The sequence below is a fragment of the Tympanuchus pallidicinctus genome, unplaced genomic scaffold (assembly GCF_026119805.1).
Source record: "Tympanuchus pallidicinctus isolate F22 unplaced genomic scaffold, pur_lepc_1.0 scaffold8, whole genome shotgun sequence".
NCBI classification, from domain to species: Eukaryota; Metazoa; Chordata; class Aves; order Galliformes; family Phasianidae; genus Tympanuchus; species Tympanuchus pallidicinctus.
The window spans coordinates 17,782,950-17,809,926 of NW_026294802.1; the positions used below are offsets into that span (position 1 = coordinate 17,782,950).

General features: G+C 36.2%; 1 protein-coding gene across 5 annotated transcripts; it reads right to left on the bottom strand.

Annotated features, from left to right (window-relative positions):
- Positions 1 to 26,922, bottom strand: APAF1 (apoptotic peptidase activating factor 1). 5 transcript variants are annotated; one of them, XM_052667404.1, is made up of 27 exons: positions 26,802 to 26,915; positions 26,220 to 26,361; positions 25,744 to 25,933; positions 23,340 to 23,537; positions 22,187 to 22,370; positions 20,594 to 20,706; positions 20,084 to 20,215; positions 19,468 to 19,706; positions 18,646 to 18,813; positions 17,903 to 18,034; positions 17,329 to 17,442; positions 16,573 to 16,751; positions 15,744 to 15,870; positions 13,684 to 13,809; positions 12,727 to 12,858; positions 11,693 to 11,818; positions 10,614 to 10,775; positions 10,219 to 10,347; positions 9,310 to 9,435; positions 8,389 to 8,508; positions 7,399 to 7,524; positions 6,521 to 6,646; positions 4,090 to 4,209; positions 3,677 to 3,802; positions 2,745 to 2,870; positions 2,160 to 2,306; positions 1 to 1,646 (listed from the first exon to the last, which is right to left on the bottom strand). In XM_052667404.1, the coding sequence occupies exons 2-27, from the start codon at positions 26,355 to 26,357 to the stop codon at positions 1,503 to 1,505; spliced, it is 3,750 nt and encodes a 1,249-aa protein (XP_052523364.1). In that variant the 5' UTR covers positions 26,358 to 26,361; positions 26,802 to 26,915; the 3' UTR covers positions 1 to 1,502. The 5 variants fall into 5 exon arrangements, with proteins under 5 accessions (XP_052523364.1, XP_052523365.1, XP_052523366.1 ...); XM_052667405.1 differs by having other exon boundaries at positions 26,806 to 26,898; XM_052667406.1 differs by lacking the exon at positions 6,521 to 6,646 and having other exon boundaries at positions 26,802 to 26,917.
- Between the last annotated feature and the right edge of the window lie 55 nt (positions 26,923 to 26,977).

Genomic DNA, 26,977 nt, shown 5'->3' on the forward strand with positions numbered 1-26,977 from the left:
TTCTTTCATATTGCCTGGATCATCTTTATTGAATGCTGTACATACTTACAATACAAAACATTATTATTTTTTTCTATCAAATTTCTTCTCTTTGTATTTCTGCCAGCAGGATTCTAATTATACTGACCCGTATTCAATAGCACCTTAGAAACAGTGGAATTTCAAGTTAAAAAAGAGGGGAAAAAAACATTGATTGTCAAAAACAGGAAAACATTAAGAATGTGTATTAAATCTGCTGAAATGCACACAAAAAAGCTACTAAAAGTGAAAATTTCATTATTCTGTATCAGGTGATACACCCCTGTTAATGTACCTTTTACAATCAAGTATCTGGATGATGTGTTCTACTGCCAACTACAAAAAACCTAAAATCATGGCACTAATGTTTGTGCAGTCACTCTTCATAGTTAAAAGGCAGTTTACTAGAACAAGGCTTACTGGCATCTAAGAAAAATTGTTAACCAGTTGTTCACAAAAGATTTGCCAAGTACAACTAGTACAAAACATCAAAGATTCCACCCTATACAGAATCTATAAATAGATTATAAAAAACAAGGAGTAATAAAAATCACATATTACCAGGAAAAAGATCCCTGTACCAAGAACCCAACGTTAAAAATGCTAACAATAAAATGTCTTCATAGTATAAACTGAATGCTAATTTTGAAACTAAAAAACACAAATTCACACTCTCTAATATTTTTCAATATAAACCTTTTAAAGCATTTCCAGTGTCAGTTTAGCTGGTTAGCTGTACCCATCGTTTGAATGGACGCGTGGCACAACCTCTTCCACTTCAATTCCAATATCTCTTCAGATTTTGCCTTGAGAAAACAAGACTCAAGATGTTCCCCTTATTAAGAATAGCTCACACGCCTCATTTCTCTCCTCATCACTTTTATCTCCAAAAGGTTAGAAGTGTGAAGATTCTTGGGGCAAGAGGGAAGCAGTGCTGCTGTAAACTGTACAGTCACTTGATTTGTTTTGAACTTCAAGCACCAGTATAGCTAGCTTCTTCTTTCAAATGGAGGATGTCCCTGATTCTTTCCATTCTGTACTAAATGAAAAGCCTTTCATTATAGTAAAAAAAAAAAAAAAAATTGTATCTCACAGTTGTGTTCATAAAAAGAGAGCGTTTAGCCATCACCCCTTGCACAGAATACATTACTGATCTGTTATGTTCCTATTATTTTTTCACTGCTGTTAATTATTAATTTCTCCTAATTTGAATAAATCTTAATAAAATTTCATTGTGAAATCGGAAGTAATATTCTCAAAATGCAAATCAGGAGTTACATATTATAATAATGCTTATCAAAAACAAGACTAAATGCAAGTTAATTTGCAAAAACATGCAGGAAGATACATAAATATGCATGAAAACATTGTGAATACAACACTGAAATATAATTCACAGCTTAACAAGAGATAAAAATTTAGCACAGTCTTGTTTCCAGCTCAAAAAATGAGCTCCATGATCTCTACAGCGTTCAGCCCATTGATCACAACTTCTGTAATACATAAAGAATACCAAGATTATCAACAGTCACGTACACTTCAAAATTAGGGGACACGTGTATTGATTTGAGGTTTGTTCCATTCGTGTAGAAGGTTTGCAAGGATTCTCCTGTAGTTACATCCCACCACTGTAAAATATAACCATACAGTTTAAGTGAGCAAGTATGTCTTTTCAAGGCAGAAGATTCACTTTCAATTTTTTCATAAATAGAAATGCAGAATTTTCTTATCTTAAATAAGCAAATAAATGCAGTAGGACATAGAGCACATTCATGTTCATTATGAATGCAGCTGCAGCTGAAATTGAGTGGATATTAAAGCAAACCGAAATGACTGGAATGTTTAAAGATGTTAAAGAGCTTTTTAATAAAGATCTAAAGTTCCCAACTCTATCTCGAACTCTTTGAGCAACAGCATATATGGAGTTCAAAAACAAACTCCATCTTAGAAATATATATTCAAGGAGCTTTCAATCTGGAGAAGAAATGTGAAAAGTGCCAGACAAACACAACAATGGAGCACAGTCTTAAGTAAAAAATACCAGACTTGTTTATTTTAAGTGGTTTGGGTTTTCCTAAAATTATTAGCATTTTGTGTTTTCATTAGGTATGTTAGATTTTATTAATTATTTCAAGGCTTACCTTAAGATAGCCTCCAGATGACACAAGCATTTTACTGTCAGGAGAAAAGGAGAGGTCTGTTACCCAACCACCATGTGTTGGTTCTCCTTCATCCACAGTAACTGAGGAGCAGAAGTGAAGTAATTCACCTGTTAAAATGTCCCAAATCTGACAGAAAGAAAACATTATATGTGTAAGTCAATGTAAGGAGAGCTGAAATATATTTTTCCATATTAGAGGAAAAAAAGCCTTTTAAAATAATCATTCAATTGGAAGTGACAGAATAACCCAAAAGAAGCACTCCCCTCCTACGACTGTATTATATAGAAAGGATTTAATCACTCATGGTATTTACAGTAGAATGATCAGCAAATTCTGTGAATCACAGTTCTGCAGCATTCATAAACCTGTGGAACCCAGGAAAATAAATCTATCAATATGGTTACAAATTACTGTCACCATGTGAATGTGTCAAGGTATCTCGGCAATCTTCAACTGATATTCACTACGATGCTAATTAAATAGACATGCAGAACACGAGCTATGAGAACTCCTCCATATGAGAACTATCAACTGAATTATAAAATAACAAGGTTAAAGCAGTACCCTTATATCTCCTTTGTCATCTCCAGTGGCCAGTAATTTATTACTAGGAGAGAAAGCAGAGCACCGCACACAGGCTTCATGGCCTTTCAACTCATGAAGAACAGATGAACTTTCAAAGCTCCATATCTACATGAAAAACACAGGAGGGTGAAAACAAGCTCAAAAACAATTATAACTTCACCCCTTCTTTCTAAAAAAAAAAAAAAACATTCAAAAGTAGCATTCAAAAGTAAAAATCACTTCTTACATACATGCTTAAAGGCTTCTTTCCTTATGTATGGACTACACTGCGTGTACTCTGCTTTCACTTTCTGAATCACACAAGAATGCATTTGTTGCAACTTACAGAATCAGGTACATTTTTTCCTTGGAATATGCTCTTTAAAGCAACTCATTCATTTATAAAGAACTTCACAAAATTGTCCCTAGGATTCATGAGTCAGTTTAGAACTGTATTTTAAAAAAGCTAATGGTGCAGGCCCAGAACAGTTTAGCAGTTTTGAGCCTTTTTGTTTAGAAGCAAGGCTCTAAAATATTACCAACAACATGGACAATATTTTCATGTAAAGTTTCAGAAGTTTTTCTTAACTTCTGTTTCCCAATTAGAACATTAGGCTATAATAAATCAATAGAGAGATTGATTTATAGAGAGAACTAGAGAGAACTAAACAAAACATTCTTCACAGACTTGTGCATTGAATGTGTGGTTTTTTCATACAGAGGTCATCAGGACAGCCTGAAGTTGTACCCAGATCAATTCTGAATGTATGTAAAAGCATTAGAAATGTGTTCACAGATATGGGAATTTTAACACTAGAAGCAAAAAAGGATTAGTTAAATAATCACTAGTTATCTCATAATGAAAAAAAAAAACAGCAAAAATATCAGGCCAAACAAGTTATCAAATTATTTTTGTACATAAAGTAACCAACCTTTGCAGTTTTGTCAGCAGAAGTAGATGAAAACCTGCTACCATCAGGTGAGATAGCACAAGAAAGAACAGCACCTCTATGGCAAGCAAAATCTTTTTCTGTTATTCCAGTGGTGATATTCCAAACCTATGGAACAGAATTAGCTTGTTTTTCCAGTAAAACACTGTTTTAAAAAGTCAATAAAGGAAATAAAACTCATCTGTGTGGTACTAATATGGCAAACATTTTGCCAAAACACAACATAAATAATAATAAATAAATATTGCTAGAAATATAAAATGTTAATTTTTGTCACATATTTCCAGATCAGTTCAACCAGGCAAGTGTCCATACAACATACAGAGCTCAGCAAATAGCTGTTCTTATTAAAGAAAATAAGATGTATTTTATATTATACACAGCCTTTTATTTACCTTAACTGTTCCATCAAATGACCAGGAAAGAAGTTTTGAATTTTCCAGAAATGCAAAGTCTTTGATTGCTTCCTTATGCCCTCTTAGAAACACACACTCGTTCAACTGCCAATTCCAGACCTAATTATAAAGATGGAATATTATATATATATATATATACACACATACACACATATACATGTATATATATGAGAAACACAACTTAAAAAGAATTAATTAACTGCTTAATTTTAAGCCTGTAGGAATGATAAAAAGTTTTGATGAAGGTTGCAACTTATTAGAAGTATTATAGTTCAGCCTCAGAGATAGTTTACTTTAAAGCATTAACCACTGCAAAATGTGAAAGCAAACTGTTTCCCTGTAATATACACAGAATCTGATTTTTTATAAGTGAATTTGGTGCTAAAACACTTGGCAGCCAAAAAAGTCAGTAATATCCTGGTGCATTAGCACTAGTAGCCAGTCCAGGGAAGCAATTATTACATACTGCTTTGCACTGGTGCAGCTTCACCTTAAGCACTGTGTGAAGGTTAGCATATAAAACTAACAGAAAGCATCCAAAAGAGGGCAACACAGATGGTGAAGGGTCTACAGGGTAAGATACATGAGGAACAACTGAAGTCGTTTGGTTTGTTCAACCTAGAGAAAAGGAGCCTACAGTTCCTCACAAGGGGAGCAAAGGGAAAGCACTTCTCTGCTTTCTGCTGACAGTGACAGGGCCCAAGGGAACAGCGTGGAGTTGTGTCAGGGGAGGGTCAGGCTGGGGATTAGGAGAAGGTTCTTCACTAGAGGGTGGTTGGGCACTGGCAGAGGCTCCCCAGGGCAGTGGGCACAGTCCTAAACTGTTTGAGGAGCAATGGACAATGCTCTCAGACAGGAGGTTTGAATTTTGGCTGGTCTTGTGTGGAGCCCAGAGCTGGACTCAATGATCCTCGTGATTCCACCCAACTCAGAATATTCTATAATTCTAATAAATATGGATAAATCACATTTTAAATTTCTATGTTTATATGTAAGTAGATATATATTATATTTATATTTTAATTTATATTTTAAAGCATATTTTTAACGAAGTGTCATTGCAGTTGGTGTTTTCATAACAAAATGGCACTATTTTAATTGAACTCTTCACTGACAATTGAATAAATGTCATTTTATCTTACAGAATCTATTAAGCTTCAATGTAATTTAAATGACAGTGATTTAACTGGTTTTCAAATAGGTTTTCTGTGTCAAAGAAAGAACAGTAGAGGCATTCAGATGACAACTGTGACGGCCCACTAGGGGGAGCAGAGGATCTGGGAAAAAAACGGTAAGCAGCGAGCTGACTACTACTCCACTGATCACAGTGAAGATACTCAGGATAGCTTCAGATCCAGAAGTTTTGCACAGAGTTAGAGCAAAACAAACACCATAACAGACTGCAGCACAGGCTACGTGTACACTAGCAAGGAGGTAGAAGACTGAAACTGGAATAGATTTGCTGAGCAAAATAGGGCTGAGGACCAGCATCCACGTGAGTTTTAGAGGTTTGACTTCAAATCAGCTCAAGTTTGGTCGTATTGAATGACTTTAAAGTATGAATTCTAGTTTAGGAATCCTGTCTGCATGCCTGCAACTGCTGTGCAGTGAAACCTGAAGTACTATACTAAAAAAAGACCAGGACATTCACTTCAAAGTGCATTCCCTGATGAGCTAAAATGCTACATACACCATAATGCTTCTCTATAGCCAATCAATCTTGCCAAAAAGGAGAGCTTATCAATTTGAGACCATGTTAATGCAACCATTCAACTTCTTGCAAGTATCTGTGTTCAGCACTTTATTGGAGTAGGTAGACACAGCAGCCCACTCAGAAACAAGTCTTTCAATTCTATTCCCTTATACAATACAGACAAGTCCACACCTGGCCAGTGCTGAATTCCATCTCAATCTTACATGATCAGGAGGACTGTTACCTTCTAAGAAAAGTAGTATTTCTTTTCATCCATCTGAAAGCAGTTGGTTCTATCATGCACAGCATTAGAACTGCCTAATATTCACCAACCTGTGGGATACAAATAAAGGCTACAGTCTCTACAGCCCCTATCTGCCTCTATCTGGTGCTCTACTTTGCTGTATCCTATTTGAGGTCATCCACAGAAAAAAACAGTAACTTTTTATTTACAGTTTGTTTGCAACAAATTACTTGACATTGCAACACTTGCAAATTAGATAAGCAGGAAAACATAAATCAAAGCAGCAACAGAATTACGGATGCCAACTTACCCTATAGCAATACAAAATCAATTCAAAATGCATGGAACAAAGATGGTTCCACACACAGGATATACAGTGGTCACTGAGTTTACATTAGGTATAATAGGAAAGATGTTTTTAACTTATTTTTTCCAAAAAGGTACAATTTAATCTTTTAAAATATCTTCCAAACCTGTATGACTGCATCATGAGCACTTGAAATCAGAGTCCGACAATCCGTGGTAAATCGACAGTGCTGCACAGATGTCCTGTAGGCTTCCCGGGACATCAGAACTTTCCCATCCAACAACTGCAGTATCTTTACAATGAAAAATGGAAGAACAGTATTTATTTTACATACTTTAGGGAAAGGAAGTTCAAATTCTCAACACAAATTCTCTTTAAATATGAAGAGACTGTAAATACAGCATTCTCAGCCAATGGACTGAGTACCGTGTGCAGTTTTGGGCTCCCTGTGAGGAAAGGTTGGGTCACCTGGGTCTGTTCAGCCTTGAGAAAAGAAAACTCAGAGGGGATCTGACCAATGTCTATAAGTATCTAAGGTGTGGGAGGCAAGGGGACGAGACCAGACAATTCTCAGCATTGCGGGGCAATAGGACAAGGGGAAATGGCCACAAACTGAAGCATAAGAAGTTCTGCACCAATGTGCCTGCTCTTCACAGTAATGGTGGCAGCACTGGAACAGGCTGCCCAGGGAGGTTGTGGAGTCTCCTTCTTTGGAGACATTTGGACACCAACCTGTGCAACCTGCTCTAGGGAGCCTGCATTGCAGGAGGTTTGGACTCAATGATCTCTAGAGGTCCCTTCCAGACCCTACAGTTCTGTGGTTCTGTGATGGTGACAACAAAAAAATCAGTCCTTGGTAAGTGAAGCGCAATGCTGCATTGTTAGTATTACCTTTAAATTACCGTCACTTCAGTGTCACTAAAACAAAAATTTTTAAGTACTGTACTAAAGAATATTATTGAAGAGAGTCCTTAAAATGACACTTCTTTAAAAAGAAAGTTGTTTTCCTATTATTTTCAACATCAAGTTCAGGTTTTTTAATACCTTTATCACTCCATTCTCCTGCCCAAATGCTGCAAATTTAAGATCTTCACTTAAGCAACAGCAGCAAACAAGGGATTCCTGAGGTTCTGTCTGCATGATAATGCTGTCTGTATTTCCATTAATGAGCTGCAAGATAGGCAATAAATTAATAAAATATTTTAAAATTTAAACTGAAATAAAATACAATAAAGAGCTAAGAACGGCAAGAGAAGAGTTTGTCAGTTTCTAAACTTTTGTTTATCAAGACCAGATACTTTCACAAATCAGTTGCTTTGAAGGTCTGTGTAACTATCACTGTAGAACATGTTCTGAATGGGACAAGTTTGCAGACAGAAACACATTTCAGTCTCAGAAGGCTTCTAAAAGTTTGCATGATCACAGAAAACAGGTCAACATGTTATTCCTGAATTTCAAAGGCCATATATTGAGTTCTGAGCTCAAATCTACTTGCCAGTCAGATATAGGTGCCAAATGGAGTGTAAGCATGACTTAAAGCTTAACGGCATGTACAGTGCACCAATCTCAACTCAGTGTTGTCCTTACACCAATTTTGATGAGAACTTTAGAATGCAATGATTTACAAAAAATCTGTAAGTTAAAAATATCTACCAGTGTGCTGCATTTGAAATGACTGTATGGCACATCAAAAGGTGACTAGGAATGCATTGCTGACCACAGATCAGCAAGGGTAAAACACCACAGTCACAAGAGAAACTACCTTTAGAGATGTGATAGCAAATATGCTGCTGAATTACAGGACACTTGCTTAACTACAATTTGACTTTTCAGTCACTTTCCCTTCACGAGCAAAGGTGAAAAATCTGTTATAGGCAATGTTCCTGGACTTAAAATTTTACAATATATTAAGAATCATCTGCTATGGATTCAACTGTTGAAAGTCATGAACAGACAGTTATTTCAGTGCTTTGTTTCCTACTGGGATTTACAGATAATTCCAAATAAACTAATACATTGAGAAACACAGCTTACTTGAATATGCTTCTGATTGTAAATTGCTAAAATCATGACTTCACCATTGTGAAATACAACATCCAGTTCACTTTTTAGCACAGCATCAGAAGACTTGCACACCTTGTTTGTTTCCCAAATCTGTCAAAGAACGGAGTGTTCCATTAGTTTTCAAGATAAAAAACTTGCTGACTACCTTTAAACCAAAGTCTTACAAAATCTGCAAGTAACACTGACTTTAAAACAGTGAAAATTATCCTTCTGCTATTTTTATTTACTAGGCAAAGAAAGTTGTGCAATTGCTATAGCAATTCCAATTGATGAAACAAATAATTCTTTTTCTAGGCTGCCAAGCAGACATCTAAGTGTTTGGCATCAGAACCATGAAGTCCACTTCTCTGTTTCAAAGAAGAGTGTTAAAATTCTATTACAGTAAAAGCCAAGTATAGATTTCTATATTTCAATTGCTTTCAAAATTTCAAGATTGTAAGTGTTAGCTTGGAGAGAAGGAAATGTTACTTCTGTACATTGTAGGTCTATTTTCACCGTTTTTAATGAGGCATTACAACTACAAGAATCTAAATATCCTAGATATCTAACAGTGAAAGGCATATCAACACTGCTAGCTTACAAAAGGACCATCAAAACAGTTCCCAGTTTTTAATTACCTGAAATCTAAAAATTACCATTACTCTTGAACTGCCACTGGACCTAAAAATTCTTTATCTATACAGTAAATAAAGAAAATAGGCAGCTCATTCTACTGTATATAGAAATAACTTTGTATATTTATATAATACAAAGCTTAATACTTACTATAACCATAATGCTAAATACTTTATATTGTATATGAATATATAATTTTATAAGAACAATTTTAACAAAGAATTTATATGTTTTATATGCACACAGTATCAGCTTAAAAAAAAAGAGTAATCTTACCCTTATTGTCTGGTCCTCAGAAGATGTCAGAAATAAAGATCCATCTGAGGAAAATGTCACACAGTGAACCCAGCTCATGTGTCCCCTGCAATCTGCTACTTTTGATAAGGATTTAATATTCCACAACTGCAGCAGAAATATGAAAGAACTCAAATGAATTTAGATTGTATTTCAAGCAAAACTGAAAAGAAGTATACTTAATTACTATCTCTACTAGCATTTTCTCAACTCTCACTATAAAACTGTCGTGTAAAAAGAACTGTGCCTGTTGATGACAATTTGATGGTCAGTAACATGGAAACAGAAGCCTCTTCGACAACAGTAAGTTTAAAAGATGTGAGAGGAATTACAAAAAAAAAAAAAAAAAAAACCTCACTCATTATGAAAATACAGACTGAGCTGAGCGAGTAGGTTACAAAAAAAAAAAAAAAAAAAAAAAAAAGCAAAGAAAAGAACAGAAAACCCAAATACTTGTACATGCTTAGTTAGCCATGATAGTCCCAAAGTTAGTTCAGCTGTTGTATTCCTCTTTCACAAACTGCCACATCCTGCAGCAGCAGACAGGAGAAGGTATTTTGTTTGCCTGTTTTGAGCTAAGTAAAGGGAAGGTGTATAATCCAAAGACTGACAATAATCACACCATCACATAACTTCAAATAAATACAGTGGCCTAGTGGTTTTATATAAAACTGAGTTCTGCTTTCTAAGAAGGATGTCTAACCTCAAAACACTATTTCCCAATTCCTATTTTACATCTTAGAGGTAAACAAAAATTATAAAGAACAAAGCACATTGAAAGGCTGTTAAAATTGCCACTTTGTTTTACTTCTCCCTACACAAAACCATGACAAATGTAACACTTTCTATTACTCTTTCCTGGTATATTGTAGCCGTGAAGAAATCACTTACCTCAACAGAACAATGAGACAAAGCAACTGCAACTAACTCATCCCCAGCACAGAAGTCACAATACTGGATTGTACTGTGATGACTTACGACTACTTGTGCTAACAGATTACATGTCGTGACATCAAAAAGCTGTGAAGGCAATTACAATATTTAGCATACAGCTAGAGTGGCTTCACCACAGACACAGTTTATATACTCAACAATGTACACTGTTTAATTTAGAAGGTATTTATCTCATTCGTCATTTTTATCATCTGCATATTTTTTACTAAACACACACTTAAAAACAGGCACTTTATGTCTGAAACATATCTTATATTTTATAAGTATTCACAAATTCTACCCAGATAGCAACATACTACACATCTAGAGAATTATTAACATGAGATACTTACCAAAAGTTTATTTTTGGCTACCACCAAAATTGTATCACTACTTCTGGACCAAGAGCAACATTTTACTAAAACTTCCACATCATCTTGCTGCTCATCTGCATTCCTGAAGAATTCTTTTATCTCAATAGTTTTCAGTTCATTTGCTGAATGCACATCCCAAAGCTTCAAGAAAAAATGAAGGAAATACATGAAACCTCTCTTTACAGCATACAACAGGAGAAAACCACTTCCCAATCTCTTTTAGGGAAGAAAGTGAGGAAAACAACAAACAAGCAAGCCTAGATGGCTGTCTTAACTTCTACTTAACAATACAATAAAGACAAAAATAACATCTGCTCTGCAACTCTGTTAAATAAAGCCCACTCACAACAAGCAATCTGGTACATTGGATACAGGTAGTTTGTACACCTATTTCGCTGAGGCACCTACCAGAGAGCTACTGAATATTTCTGTTTCCTCTACCACAATTTCTCTTCTGAATGACAACAGATACTACAACCTCACTTTCCTGATATAGCAGCTCCATAGAAAGGTATTAGTGTTTTAAGAACTGCAGCACTGAAGTAGCATAGTTCTGTTACAGCCAAAGGCAATAAAAAACGATGCTTGTGTTCTAAGCAAAAACACAACTACCTCAGTACTCGCATCACTGTTATTGCTTATGGCTTTTACTGGTTCCATTTCAGATGACAGACCTTTTAACTATTCTTGAAGGCCTTCTTGCCATTGTTTTCATCATTATTTTTGTTTAAACAAATTTCAAAACACCCCTCCATGTCAGTTCTCTTAATTTTTTTTTTTTTTTTTTTTTTTTTTTTTTTTTTTTAAATGGTGAAAAGGACTCAAAATGAGACTCAGTAGAATTTATTTAAAACTGCAGCCACTCAATTTTCCTTCTGGAACCGGACTGAACTTTTCCAAGTCTTGCATTAAAAGTGGGAACAATACTCAACTGTTTCAGAGTTTAATTCATAAAAGCCAACCACGCAAATACAAAATTATCTCACTCGTATTTTGTATTTCATACTCCCCCAAAATCATTAAAACAGGCAGTTGATTTAAAAAAATAAGATGTGTACCTTCACTGTTCCATCTGTTGAGCAGCTAGCAATATAGTCATCATTTGGTGAAAACCTACAGTGACTGACAGCGTTTACATGACCAAACATCGTATTCCTACAATACTTATCCTTCAAATTCCAAAGCTGCATGAGAAACAAATATATAAATACCATTAAATTCATGAATTATTCACAGATTGTTCACATTCTTCACAAAACCACGGCGGCAACCAAATTCTCACAAATGTTTCTTAGTTTTACCCACATGCTCACAGACTTGAAGCTATGCCTGAGGTTCCCCCACAGTTTACTTCCATATGCCAGCTTGCATGAAAACGATTCTCGTAACTATTATACAACACTTTCTGTACAATGAATACAAGAACCACAAATAGCACAAAGTTACCAAAGGTTTCTTCAGATTGAGGATTAAACTTCATCTAGCTTCTTTCCTTCCTTTCAACCTCTACTTTCTAAGCTTACAGGGCATACTGCCTTTCTGTTACCAGATTTTTCACTTGACTGCTCAGGGAGAACTCAAAGCAGGAACAGTTATCTGTACGTTGTTCTCTAAAATAAAATCTGATTTTTATTTTACTGTTCTATTCTATTACTGGATATACTGTGAATTTGCTGTGAAATTACACCCTTACTCACAGCCAGATCTTCCTTTATTCTTCTATTTCCCCCCCTTTCCTCAGATATTTCAGTTACATGGCTTCAGCTCTCAGTACACATACTGCCTCATAATCTGAATACAACCAGATAGCTAATCTGACAAATCTTTTGTTTTTATTACTGTTATTTTGTTGGCTTCCACTTTCATTTCTTTATTATGCCCAATAAATTTAATAAGAAAATACATCTGCTCCACTTCCATTACATTAATTATTCATTCATTTTATCATTTGGCATCCAGTTTTGTATTGTTTGTGTTTGTTTTGTGTGTTTGCTTATTTTCCTGCTTTACAGGGTTTGAATCATATTTCTACAACAATAATTACTCTGTTTTGATTATTCCCATACTGCTTATCACAATCTTTTCAACTTACTTTGATGAAAGTGTCATCTGAGCAGGTGGCTAAAAGATACTGACCCCTCCTGTTATTGAACTGGCAGCAATTGACCTGCTCTGTGTGTTCTTCATATACGTACAAACACTTGCCTGTTCTTGAATTCCAGATCTAGATGGAATTGAAGGACAAAAACCAGTTTTAAAGAAATTCAACGTATTTAAAAAAAAAAATGAAATGTGTAAACCATTTAGGAATACAAATAAAACCCTAAAAATGCTCTTAATAACACACCAAAAATGCTTGGAAGAGAAAGGGAAAACACGTATATTTGTATCTATTAACACACAACTTTGATTTCAGATTGTTTCTACTAGAGTAGAGCAGAGATGCAGATACATATATTTTTCAAAACAAGAACTGGAACATGGTATTTACAGTCAAAGGTTCTTATAACAAGCCGTCTGCAACCAAATAAAACCAACTTACTCTCATCAAAATTCAGTTTCAGGCTACTATTAAGTATACAAAATTTCACAGCTAGTTTTAAACAATTTAAATATCAAGTGAATGAGGGAGATCAGAGTTTAGATTCAAATCTGAGAAAGATTAGAATATTGTCAGATTTTGTTGCAGTTCTGAAGAATTAAAAATAAATTTCTCTCAGAAAACGCTATATAAGAAAAACATTTGTGCATATACTAATTTTATGTTACAAACAGGAGTGGACTCACCCATTGTGTTCTACATAAAAAGAATCATCTGATAATACAAATAAAATAAGTTGTAATTGTGTATGCATGATGGTAACATAAGATGCTAAACAAGCATGAGATATTTTGCTTTTAAAGTAGTGAATTATCCACATAAGGCTTAAGAAAGTTAATAAAAACCCTCAGTCTTAAGAATCTGCTCTCCCTGAGTTGGTTAAAACTGAAATCTGAATTACGATGTAGCAAAACAAACACACAAAAAGTCTACTCTCCATTTCCATACCTTCACTTTTTTATCAGCTGAACAAGTAGCTACATATTTATCATCTGCAGAAAAAGTGCAGCAAAGTATTTCATCATCATGAGCACTTATCTCCAGCAATCTCTCTCCACTTTCTGCTTTAAACACCTGAAGAAATACAATGAGGAATGAAATCTTCTAGCTGGCAGACAATTTCGAAACATCCTACACAAATAAAGGATTGCTTTCTCTCAAAGAGCTCCCTTAGCCAAGCTCTTCATAAAACTGTTCACACTTTGAAAGCATTTATAATTTCAAGGAAAGTAATGTGGGAACATTTAATTTGAACTTCAAATCTATAAAGGTGATAGAAATTATTATGGAAAGAAATACTGAACACTAATATAAAAAATCCATATGCATGGCATGCTTCATTAATGACTTTGTATAACCTTTAACCAAAGCTAGGCTTTCTATCACATATGACTTCTGTGCTCCTTAAGGCTAAATACATGTACTTTCTTATTCTACTTTGTGAATAACTTCACCACACAATAACTTCTTAACAATAACTGCACTGTTATTACAAGTACAAGTTCCAGGTTGATAGATATGATATTCTTCTGTTGAAAAGAAGAATTTTAGCAGCAATTGATCATTAAATTAAGGTGCTAGGAGTCTCTTCTGAGCTGGTTACAGGAAAGAAGCACTGCAAATTAATCAGTTTCCTAAAATTCTGGGATTTATCTCCATAATGGTAAACGTACCCTTTCCATCGCAAGAGTAAACGATCTTCAGCTGTTCTAACAAATCACAATTTTCTCTTTGCAGCAACATTGAAGAAGTTGTAAAATCCCTACTTTTCCTATCTTTTTTCATCAAATGGGAATGACAGTGACAATGAAATAGTTGGTATTTGTTCAAATAAAAGCAACAAAGCAAAAGGAAATCTACATCTACAGTCATTTCTGCAGAATATCTGCTCTGAATCTAGCAATCATTTTTTCTGATTCCACTAAAACAGGAGAGTTAGTCTTAAAATCTGGAAACAGTTTTATTTTGATGTCACTGTTAGGAAAAACATGACAAGTTCAAAGTTAAACAATGAAAAATGATTGTTAATTTTCCTATTATTTCTAGTTTAGGTTCTGGGGAAAAAAAAAAATCTCTTTTTTTAATAGAAAGTCAAGAGAAAAATAAGAAATCAGCAGTCCCAGTAATGAAGCCATGAAGTACAGAAGCCCAGCACAATAACTTCAACACAGCATAAACTAGAATATCCACCAAGCATCTCCTTAAGTGGGTGGATGCCATGACCGTAACAATGTAGAAGCCAGCAAAAAAAAAGAAAGTAACAAAGACCACCACATTAAATAGCCAAATGAACAGCAACTGAGGACCATTAATACTTTTACTTTAGTATTGAACTTAGCAGGCATCCAAAACAATACCAAAGGCTTGCAGAAAAGTTGTTCTTTACCCTTACCTTTGGCTGTCTGGAATATGGATACTTTACCAGGTTAGTGGCTGGCTGATTGCTAGTTTTCTTGAGAGCTGTCTGGCTTCCCTCCAGGCAGACTGCTGGCAAATTTTTATTAGTCACTTTTCCTCTCTGCCTCCCCATACTCACTTTGTACCTTTTTCCAGTCTACCACTTCCAGGGCTCATTTTTCTGCCCAGATTTCTTTACTTTGCATGAGAAAATTTAGCAACTTAGCACCAAACATCCATTAAAACCCCACGGAAAATGTAAACCACTAACTAACATGTCTCACTGTTTATCAGTACTGTAGATGGGAACTACAATTTCTGCAAAAGAATGTGAAACATGCTGGGATGCACTACTTAAGCCTTAAGCTTTTTGTATCATTAAAAGGTATCTCATATTCATTTACATGGTATCATAGTATAGTTATTGAACTACAAAACAGTACTTACTAACCTAAATGTGTTTATGTAACGCCCTTTCAATCTCTTGTCTCCGTTATATTCTAGATCTCTAATATCTTCATAGCAAAAGGAAAGCAATAGCACCACTAACAAACATTATCAAAATAGTACACAGCATTACACTTCACTCATGCACAGGTAGGTGTTTTTACCTGAAGTGTTTTATCAGCTCCACATGATGCTATTCTTTGTCTATCCCTAGAAAAGCAGGCATGGTAAACTGCATCTCTATGCGGACGAACAACCAGACGGGAAAGGTTTTTCAAGGATTTTTTATTTCTGTAGGAGAAGATAGTTCAGTTTGAGAGGAGTCTGATTTCTACTATTTCCTACATTTTTTATCATTCAAAATTCTCTTTAAAAAATAATAGTTGTTCACATACCTTGTGCAGCAGGCTTTCAGCCTTCACACAAAATAAGGGAAATCAGTTCCTACATTCACTTAGAATTTATGTTGCCCTCCAACAGCTAAGAGCTTAGAGACCAAGAATGCTACTATGTCATAAGAAACCAACATGCTACCTCATGTGCACAGCCATGGTACAGCAAAACAGTCTTCCTAATAATGTCTTAATGAGCTGCTTTCTGCCACATCCCAATAGACTTCTTTCTGAAGCTGTGATCTCCTATGTGCTCTCTTTCAAGTTTGCATCACACACGTAATATTTGCCCTACAATTCTCACCTTTCTAAAAAAGTATATAAAGAAGTTTCAAATTACCTTATTTTCACATTTGGGTAGGTACTTAAAATGAATGTTCATTAAGTAGAGAAGTAATTTCTTCATTTCTATGAAATTAACACTAATTTGTAGCTTTACATGTCCAGTTTTTCTTTCATTAGTTCCTGAAAATTATTTCACTTTCTTTTCCCATAAAAAACAGCACTTCTTATATTACCCTTGACTGTGTTCAATTGTATGTGCGACAATGTTATTGAATCAAGGGATAAACACATCAGCAGATGGATTACTGCCACTTACATCCACTCCAAGTAAAATGTCCCTGTTTCTCTTTGAGCCCGCAGCTTGGCTTGCTGATACACCTCTGATGCCTCAGGTTGGCAAAGACCCAGCTGGGTGATGTCAGGAAAAGGCTGTCGTCCAAGAAGGTGCCCATTTAAAGACAGAAATTCCTGAAAATTCTCACGTATGATGCTATCCTATGTACAGAGCAGATAACATTTGGTAATTACTGAAGTGGATATGTTTTCTAAGTGCCCTTTGTTTTTTAATTTTCTATACAGGCAGTATTCTTACAGAAGCATTTAGTTCTGCCTAGTTCTATTAGCAAGTACAAATCATAGACTGAAATAATCTGCTATTTTATTCAGAAAAAGTGTATTATCCTTACTTTTCAAATACGGATACTGGAAGCAATGATTTACTCAATGAGCAGCCAGTGTTAAATATCAGTAAGACTATTTCCAAGAGGCCAACAAGATTCTCAACTTCCCAAAAAAGGGAGTATCATCTGCACTCACCATTAATTATCACAGAACCACAGATTCTCACCATTGAGTTCCATAATTAATTACTGTCACCTATACTGAAGTTAACTAAAACCATAGTTTTTTAATTCTTCATTTTTCCCTTCACTCCAAGGTGAGGTTAAACTTAGGACTGCCCCAACATTTCATTTTTACACTTCCTATGTATCCCAAATACATACATAAATAAAACGCACTAAAAGATGGAAAAACATATTTGGAACAGACTGATCATTTACCTTTTACATACCTTTTGATCCAGGACTGAACTATACTCTACATATTCATGAATTAGATGAGCAGGCCCTACCAGTTCTGTTTTAGCTTTAATCCAATCTAGAGAAAACATAAGATCACGGAGTTCCTAAGGAAATACAAATAATAGTTCAGAGCATGAATTCCACAACTGAATCTACTTAAGGGAAAAATAAAAAAGCACAAATATATCTTAATACAATTCACTCCAATTCATTCATCAATCTACTGGAGTACTCTAAGCAAATCAATTCAATTTTATCATACAACATAGTAAGCCTGGATTTCCAAAAAAGCTTAAGAAGACTTTTTACCACATCTTCTTCAAAGGAAAAAGAAAAACAGAAGACGTTATATGAAATCTTCTTACAAACTGATTGAAAAGACAAGAGACATAGAAGTTGTTTTCATAACAGTGATTATCACTGGAGCCCCGAAAGGACTTTATGTTCAGTATTTGCCTATCTGCCCAGAGGCCTGGGAAAAGACAACTCTAAAAGGAAAAAATGGCCTGGAGGGGAAGGGCAGTGGGTGAAGAAGAGAAACAGATGAACACAGTCAGAACTCACCTTCTGCATGTTGGCACCAGCCATGTGATATGCTAGAAAATTATACCAGTACATGCAGTCCTCTTGAGATAGCACAGGCACATGAAGCTTGTAATATCTCTTGTACTGATTTACTATGTTTTTATGTAGTTCCTGCAATGAGAACCCAAACACACCTTCAGTTAATACTATAAAAAGGTGTGGACTGATTTTAATATTAAACATTTATTATTATTATTCCTCCATGTACGATGTCAACAAATTAAATAAGAAAAACTTATCTTAAGAAACCGTAATTCAAATTATGTTGAAGACATTCTACAGAAACTCCGTGGATACTCAAGACAGAAAAGCAAGTTGCTAATCTTCCTTCTTAGACTGAGAAAAGGTCACTCTTCACATTAAACATGCATATCCAGTAACAAAAATGACCCTTTACATACATAGATACAAAGCAAACAATTGGCCTCTTCTTCCTATCTACCTTTCTTTGCCTTCTCCTCCAAAAACAGATCTAGATGACCCTTAAAGGTCCCTTCCAACCCAAGACATTCCATGATTCTATTAGTTTCTTAGCTCCATATGGAATTATCATTAAATCACTTCTCATTTTCAAGTCTAAAATGTTCTTAGCCAGCATTAAGTTTAACTGCATTGTAGCCTATTACATGATTACTCTGGATACTTTTTAAAAAAGGAATGTTTTCTGAAGAAAGTCCAGCTTTGTAGAATGTTAGAAGTAAGCAAATAAGCCAGAACTCTACCTGAAGCTGGTTGCGATTCTTCTCTGTAAGAAAGTCAAGTTGAAGATCATGCAAATAATAATGAAATGAATTCCCATTACGATCACAGAACAATAACGATTTGTTAACAAATTCCTGCAGTATATCTTCAACTTCTTCAGTTTCCATATCCCAAAGAACACAGAGCACCTAAAAAAGCAGAAAAGATCATCAGAACTAAGGAACAAACAAAAATGTAGGAATGCCATAAAAGACTAACAATTAACTGAAAAAAAAAAACAAACATGGTAGAAACATTACCATTTGCAAAAGAAATCTATGCTCTGTGAGTAACTCAGGAAGTTCAATATTAAACTATGCAAATATATAGACAGACAGATAATAGATACGTATGAGATAGATAATACAAGCCACCCCTTCGTTTGTCTATTTGTACTGACTCATGGTGATCATATATTTTTCAGAAAAGAAATTCCCCAACAGTTTTTAAGCCTTCAGATAGTTCAGTTACAACCTAATGTAAGAGCTACGCATGGAGCATACATTAAACTAACATTATGAGCATATGAATTCAGTTGCAGTTTTTTAGCTCTGTTACAGGTGATAAGAGGTGTGATATAATAAGAGACCCAAACCACCAATTATTATTAAGTTGCATATAACATTAGTTATATACCATAATTTCAAATTTTACTACTTCTTTAAAGTTATTGTTTATATATCACTAAAAATCATAGAATATCCAGAGTTGGAGGGAACCTACAAGAACCACCCAGTCTAATTCATAAAAAAAATAGTAATAATAATAAATAAGCTATGAGGTTTCTGAGTTGCTGTTATTACCTTAGTAGGTACTTTAACATCTTTTGGGAGGATGGAGAGGTCTTTATAGTAATCTTTTAAATCATTACTCAGTTGCTCTACACTTATGGACATTGCTTCATCAAGGGCTTCATAGTCATAAGATGAAGATTTTCTTATTCTTTTAAATTGCTTATTCTGTAACTGTTTCAGATAGTATTCCCAGCGACTAGGGAAATCTCGTAGTAATGCACCTATCAAGGATATCACAAGAGGAGAACCTGAAGGAAGAAATTAAATTAAACTTAGAGAGTCTGAAGGAACACAATTCAATAGTTTAATCTAGTAGCTGAATGAATAAATCAGGAAATTTTCTTAATCAAATTCTTGAGGTGTCCCCATTGTCATATCACTATCAGACTGTGTAAAAAGTCAGTCTCTTCCCAGTCTATAAGCTCCCTTCAAGTACCAGAAGGCCACAATGAGATCACCCCAGAGCCTTCTCTTCTCCAGGCTGAACAAGCCCAGCTCTCTTAACCTCTCTTCCTAGAGAGATTCTCCAACCCTCTGATCATCAAATGTTTCCTCCTCTTTCTGTAAGACAAAATCCAGAAGAAAAAAATATACTGAGTGGTTTTAAAAGTGTGGAGTGTCATACCTTTGCATTCCCTTACAATGCAGTTAGCTTGTTCTGGCAGTTCTGATATTTTCATATTCACAAACAGGGCTAAAACTTCCAGTCCTTTCTCATGTGTTAGTCCACTTTCCACATGAATCTCATATTTATTGCCTATATATGGGGGGAAAAATAAAAAGAATTTTCAAAATGCTATGGAAGTTGAGAGAATTTTTGGAGAAAAATCTGGAGCAGAGGATCCGGCTCAGAGACTACTTCATATGTAGAGATAATCAGTTAAAACACAGCAGCATCAGACAGGCTAATTTACTGAAGAGTGCAGTGATTCTCAATATAGACATATACACAGGACAACATACAACATGTATTTCATGGAAAAGCATAGTTTTACAGAGAAGAATGCTAAAACTTCATCATTTGTGCACAACTTGACAGACATGGATTCTATCAATTCTTTTATAAGTTCACAAAAACACTTTGCATACACGTACATCCATGATTTGTAATGCAGAAGAGAAGATCATTCCTTACCAGACACAGCATCTGTCACACTCCTGTCCCTGCTGGTGATAAGAACCTGACATTGATTATCAAATGCTTTTAACACCCAGGAATCCCAAATATCATCCAGGACCAAAAGAGACCTAGTACAAGAAAAGATATTTCATATTTCAGATATCGTATTAGTAATAAGATATACTATTTCATCTTCATAACAAAAGAACATTTTCAGAATTAACTAAGTAGTACAATTTCAATTTTCTTCCACTAATCCAAGAAACATTTTAAGAGGACATTAAACCCTGTGTCAGAAAGCTGAATGCAAGTTTCTCCAAGAACAAATTAGTGAAGTTTGGTTCAGACTTGAACTGTTATTAACCTAATGCAACACGTTCAATTTGTTCTTACAGCATTCTGACATCTCCAACTGGGTGGGATGCAGCACAGGCCGTAGCTTCTTCCAAGCTTCTGTAAGTAATCTGGTGAGTTAGTGAGAGAAAAGAGTATGCTCCCCTCCAATCATTCTGTATATCTCTTTTCTCCACTGGAGGCACCTACTTGAATTTCTCACCTTTATCGGTCAATTTCCCACAGGCCTGGCAATATTTTTTAAATCTTTTCTATGCAAGGAAGACTTCTTTCTCTTACAAAAATGCCAGTACTCCATCGGCTGTAAAGATCATATCACTGGAGTATTATGCCTGAGATATCTCACTTGTGTTTAGCTTAGCATAGATTTTCCCAGGGAGTAATGAAATCCCCCAAAATAACAAAAGCTACTGTTCAAACATGAAAAAAAGCTGTGCGGTGGCCAAGACTTTGCTTGATCAAACAATTCAATTTTCCTGAAGTTTGAAAGCAACTTGCCTTTTTGGCCACAATTGATCATACCTTGAAAACTTGCTTTCACTTTGGTAACTCCAAAGCAACCACTTTAAAAACACACTAACTGCTCTCTAGTGACGCACAGCCTTCCACTGCTGTATGATCCTCACACACTCATTAAACATTTTAAGTACACAGTAAGAACACTAGAAGTTAGAGTAGTGCTTATTTCCAGCTATTCGTTCTCAACTTTCAGTTTTCAGTGACTAATAACTTTTCATGTGAAGGTGACTCCTGCACAGCTGGTTATCATATATATACATATACGTATGTGTGTGTGTGTGTAATATATATATTTATAGCAAAAGCTTTAATAATCTGATAAATAAATCCAGAACAAGCCTACAATGCATCCCTTATGCTACTCCATTAAAAACATCTACTTAAAGAAAAAATTTTACCATATATTACATACCTGATTTAACCATCCATTTACCATTCAGCTTTTTTTACATTTCTCTGAATCTATTTTCTCTTTTCCCATAAGCAAGCAATTTAGAAAATATTAACAGTAGTCCCTATGCAAGCATCAAAATTCTTGAAGTACTGCTAGCTTTAACTTGACTATCACTTCTACATTATCTACATTAAAAGAGAAAAAGGGAAAGCAAAAAGTGAAAGTTAGGATGTTCACTTCCGATCTTTTCTTTAATTAAGAAAGAGAAATATGTAGTAACAGACATTTTAGATTATTGGACTGCAGAGCAGAAGAATAGCAGAGCATTTTACCAACATCACCTCGGGTATTTGCGCAGCATCAGCAAACGAAGGCGGTCTTTGGCCTCCTCGATGTTAAGTGGTGGTCTCTGTGGAAGAGTAGAGTCATGCTCTAATCTACTACAAAGATTCTGCAGTTTTATGAGGAGCCCAGCTTTGTCCTGTTTTCCCACAGAAATCCAGTGAACTCCTCCTGGAAAATAACCTGACAGGAACAACAATGTTAATCACGCTTTACGTTTAAAATTAGAAGTATTTATAGCATTTATTAGAATAGCAATTATAATACAATTTAAATTCAAATATAAACTGTAAAGTCTATTGCAAACCAACCTTAAAACTCTGTACCGCAGGAGGATGATTCTACAAGATTACTGTCTTATATTTTAAAAGGAACAGCCTCTGTAAGGCAAGTTCCCAAAGCTCACATTGTCACTGATGCTGCCCCTCCTTTCTACTTGTTTTCCTTGACAAGCCCTTTCCTTCTTCTCTGTCTCAGCATTCACTTTTTCACTTTGCAGGAGTTGAGGGCTTGGGATACAAAATTACCACAAAACATTTAGCAAGAAGGCTTCTAGAAGAGCCAGCTGCAGCAGAGGATGCCATATTCTCTAAATCTCAGACATATTTTCTAATATCTCAACTCACTTTCTGCTCCAAATGTCCTATACAGAAAAACAACAGTAAATGATTTCATTTATGATCTATTATCTACTACTACTAATAGTAGTATAACCACACCACAAATGCCTGACATTACTAAAACCTACACTATAGTCTGAGCAAGACTTTTTAAACCCATATAGCACAGGTAAAAGTCTGAAGAATTGACAAGCAACACACAAAAAAGAATGAAGACTAAAAACGATTATTATATATTTTGTACTGCTAGAAATAACAAATTCAATTTACATAAGGATGCATCTACTCTCATAAATCAAAGCAGGTTTCAAGGTAAAAAGCTGTTAAGAATCTTTTCCAATAAATTAATAAAATATGCAGTGGTCCCAGAGCACTAAACGGTTCTGAAAACTGTAACTTGCAAGCAATAAAAGCACCTAAGGAATTTATCATGCTAAATACAAAATCAATTTCAAGATGACATAAGATCCATACACACTCAATGCATAGATATTTCTAGTGATTTTTAGAATATTGATGTTTAGAAAAGTACCTTCCAAGAGCTGGTGATCCCTTAAAGCTTCTGCTGTTAAAACGGTCTTTCCACAACCTGCCATTCCATAAACTGTCACCCAACCTGGATCACTTCCTAAGCTGCACAGTTTCTGTTTAATAGCATCTACCAGCTTTGGCCGAGTGACAAACACAACTGGTCTCTGTGGTACACCTCCTTCGCAGAGAGTTGTCTTAACTGAAGTTAAAAACAACAAATATGAAAAGAAAAAGTGATTTCTAAACATTATGCCTCTTCAAAACAAAACAAACAACTCACCCCCAAAAATCCTTCCCCCAGCTCATTTCCCATACAGATGCTCTAAGAACTCCTGGACTAACCATGCCAAAATTAACAGGTAACAGCTTCCCATCTACAGCAGCACCCCAGTTGGTAACTACATTTTCTGCAAGCTGGACCTAGTTACATCAATCCCAAGAACTATTACTATTCCCAACCATTGAGCCACTTTCTCAACCAGAGGTTACTGCTTCAAGAATACAGCAGAAAAGGAAGCATGCAAGGTAAAGCTTCTTCTCTGTGGTTAACAGCACAGCATTGCTGTCCAAGCCAGGCTTCTCTTTATTTAAGCTAAATTGAGTATTGCATTCAGTTTTGGGCTCCTCAGTACATGAAAGACATGGAGGGCTTGCAGAGTGTCCAGAGAAGGGCAGTGACGCTGTGAAGGGTCTGGAGCACAAGTCTTATGGGGAATGGCAGAGGGAAGTGGGATTGTTTGGTCTGGAGAGGAGGAGGCTTAGGGGAGATCTTATTGTTCTCTACAACGACCTGAAAGGACACTGTAGTGTGGTGATGGTCAGCCTTTTCTCTTTCGGGTAACAGTGATAGGACAAGAGAAAATGGCCTCGAGCCATGCCACAGGAGGTTCATGTTGGATATTAGGAACAAAATTTCTCTTCTGAAAGAGTGGTGCTGCAGTGACTCAGGCTGCCCAAGGAGGTGGTAGAGCTGCCATCCCTGGAGGTGTTCAAGAACCATGTGGAAGTGACACTGAGGGACATGACCACAGGGCAGGCAGGGAAACAGGTGACAGCTGGACCAGATGATCTTTTCCAACCTTAAATATTCTGTGATTCTTATATCAGACAGTGCCAAAAAATATACTGTAAGATTCAGCTGTCATTTAGTCAAATGCAGTAGGACAGCTCAACCCACTAAACTACTAATTTATTTCATATAAATCAAAGAAGAACAACTTCTGTAAAGTTCAAGATCTTACTGAAAGTAAGCAAAAGATCTGGTGGTGAAATAAGCACTCAAATTAGCTAGATTAACATTTGCCATGCAGTGCTGAGAGTTATACACTACTCTAAATGAATTTTGAAGGCTGAAAACTTATATGTAAAATTTACTTTCTTTATTATATACTAGGGCTACTCCAAAAGTAACAGCTCCTATTTTATTATGTTGGCTTACAACATCAGAGGCAGATGGTGGTATGGCAATAGAGGTTGAAACTTCCCAACACTATTCCATTACATTTTGTTGCTGTGCACCAGATGGCAGCAGAGGGGCAGTCTGACAAAATGGTGCCTGACTTAGAAGTGTGTATCAAACAATGGTGTGGAATTGAACACCTCCACACTGGAAAAATTGCACCCACTGACATTCACTGACACTTGTTGAACGTTGACTGAGACCAAACAGTGGATGTGAGTGCAGTGAAGCAGTGTGTGGTGTGTTTCAGTAGTGGTGACAGTGTGTCACCTCCTCTGGTGCAGTTTGTTATGAATACAGCATTCCAGGCTCTCATCCATCTCTGCTGAAAATGCATAGCCAATAGTGGTGACTGTGCTGTAAGACAGTGTTCTGTAGATGAGTGCGTGATCAATCAGATAGTATTACAGAGCTCTGCGAATCTGTTGGATATTCCATGGAAATAAAGAGAAGGCACTATTTTTGGAGCAACCTACATAAACTTCACAGAATCACAGAATTGTAGGGGTTGGAAGGGACCTCCAGAGATCATAGAGTCCAACCCCCCTGCCAAAGCAGGTTCCCTACACCAGGTGTAGGGACTTAAAAAGAATGACTTGTAAATGAAAGAAAGACTTAAGAGTCTAAATTGTAACATTTTTTTTTGTAAATGAAAGAAAGACTCTTAAAATGTTACAATTTAGAGAAAAACAGGAGTTTCAGATTTCCAGTTTTTTAAAATACACATTACCAAGCAAGATGACCTATGAAAGCCATAACCATCTTCTCCTATCATAAGAAATACAGAACTACCGATTATTGTGCTACCAAAACAAGTAAACAAGCTCATTGTTTACTTCCTTTTTGTTTTACTTCCTTTTAGGTACTACAGATAGTCACTTAGCAGTGAATAAAAACACAGCTTCTCATTCCCTTCAGAAACTGAGATTGCTGCAGTTGCACTAACCATATGAAGTCATCTCATCCATAGCATGCTTTCCATTCCCAGAGGAGAAGACAGGGATGCCATCCTGAAGAAGTGCAGCAAGATCTCTGTACCCTTCATGAAGCAGTGCATTATAAAAAGATCTATATGCATTATTGTCTTTCTTAAGAAGAGTATCTATTAGCATAGCTGCTCGCTCCTTCTGTGTATTCTAGAACAAACATTAAAATAGGTGTTACACAAAGCTAACAGAAACTACCTAATCTATTGCCCTGCAAGTTATTTAACACGTTTATTGCTACGGATATAGATTTCAGTTTGAGCAAGACCTCAGCTCAACCTTATGAGCTGCAATTATAACCACATCCTAAGTGCTTGGTTAAGCATTTGTAGTGTAGTAATGATTGACAGCAATAATTTTTAGAAAGGACCATAAAACACACAAGCAGCCTGGAAAAATTAAAAAAACAAAAACAAAAAACCACAGATGACTCTACCTGTTGTTTCACTTTCTCCTCCTCCTGCAATGTCAGGACTTGGTCAGAAACCATACAATCCATAATGTACGAGGTTTTGATGTCTCTCTCCAGTGCCCGACGATGCCTAATTAAACACGCTCTACTCTTCGCATCCATATTTCTTTAAGGTGAGGGGAAAAAAAAGTCAGGCTGGAACCATAACATAACTTATACGTACAAAGAAAGCTGCTTTAAAGTATCTTATACTTTCTACTTTAGAGTCAGCTGAGCAGCTGTAAATAGAGCGAATCTTCAGGCAAGTTGATGCTATAAATCGTAGGTATCTAAAAGAATTCACTGTGTTTCACTTCTGTCCTGCTGAAACGACGTTCTCCCTCCATCTCATAAAAGCAAACAACAGCAACAAAACGGTCTGAAGTTGGTGAAAGCCACTCTTTCCCCAAGGCTTTCCAGTTACAACGCTCCCCTCTCGCCACGGGGGAAAGGAAACAGAAAGCGCAGCTCAGCGCAGCGCCCGCAGCCGCATCCGCAGCCGCCGCCCCGCGCCCAGAGTTCGGCCCGCAGCCCTTCCCGCCCCGCGCGCCCCCTCAGCGCCGTTACCGGCCGAGGAGGAGCCGTGCCTCCGGCTCTCAGCTCTCGCCCAGCTCCGAGCAGAAGCGGCAACCACACACCGCACAGCCGGCACTCCTCCCGCCGGCACTTCCTTCTTCCGGGCCCGGGGGTGGGGAAAATCAACCCGACCCTGAGCCGCCCACGCCTGCGCAGTGCCTGGGCTG

Excerpts from the sequence above, each read along its gene's own strand:
- APAF1 (XM_052667404.1), bottom strand. The coding sequence starts at position 26,357 with ATGGATGCGAAGAGTAGAGCGTGTTTAATTAGGCATCGTCGGGCACTG. Across the intron at positions 25,934-26,219 it reads AGGAGAAAGTGAAACAACAG|AATACACAGAAGGAGCGAGC; the intron begins GTAGAGTCATCT and ends TGTTTGTTCTAG. Across the intron at positions 23,538-25,743 it reads GGATGAGATGACTTCATATG|TTAAGACAACTCTCTGCGAA; the intron begins GTTAGTGCAACT and ends TTTTAACTTCAG.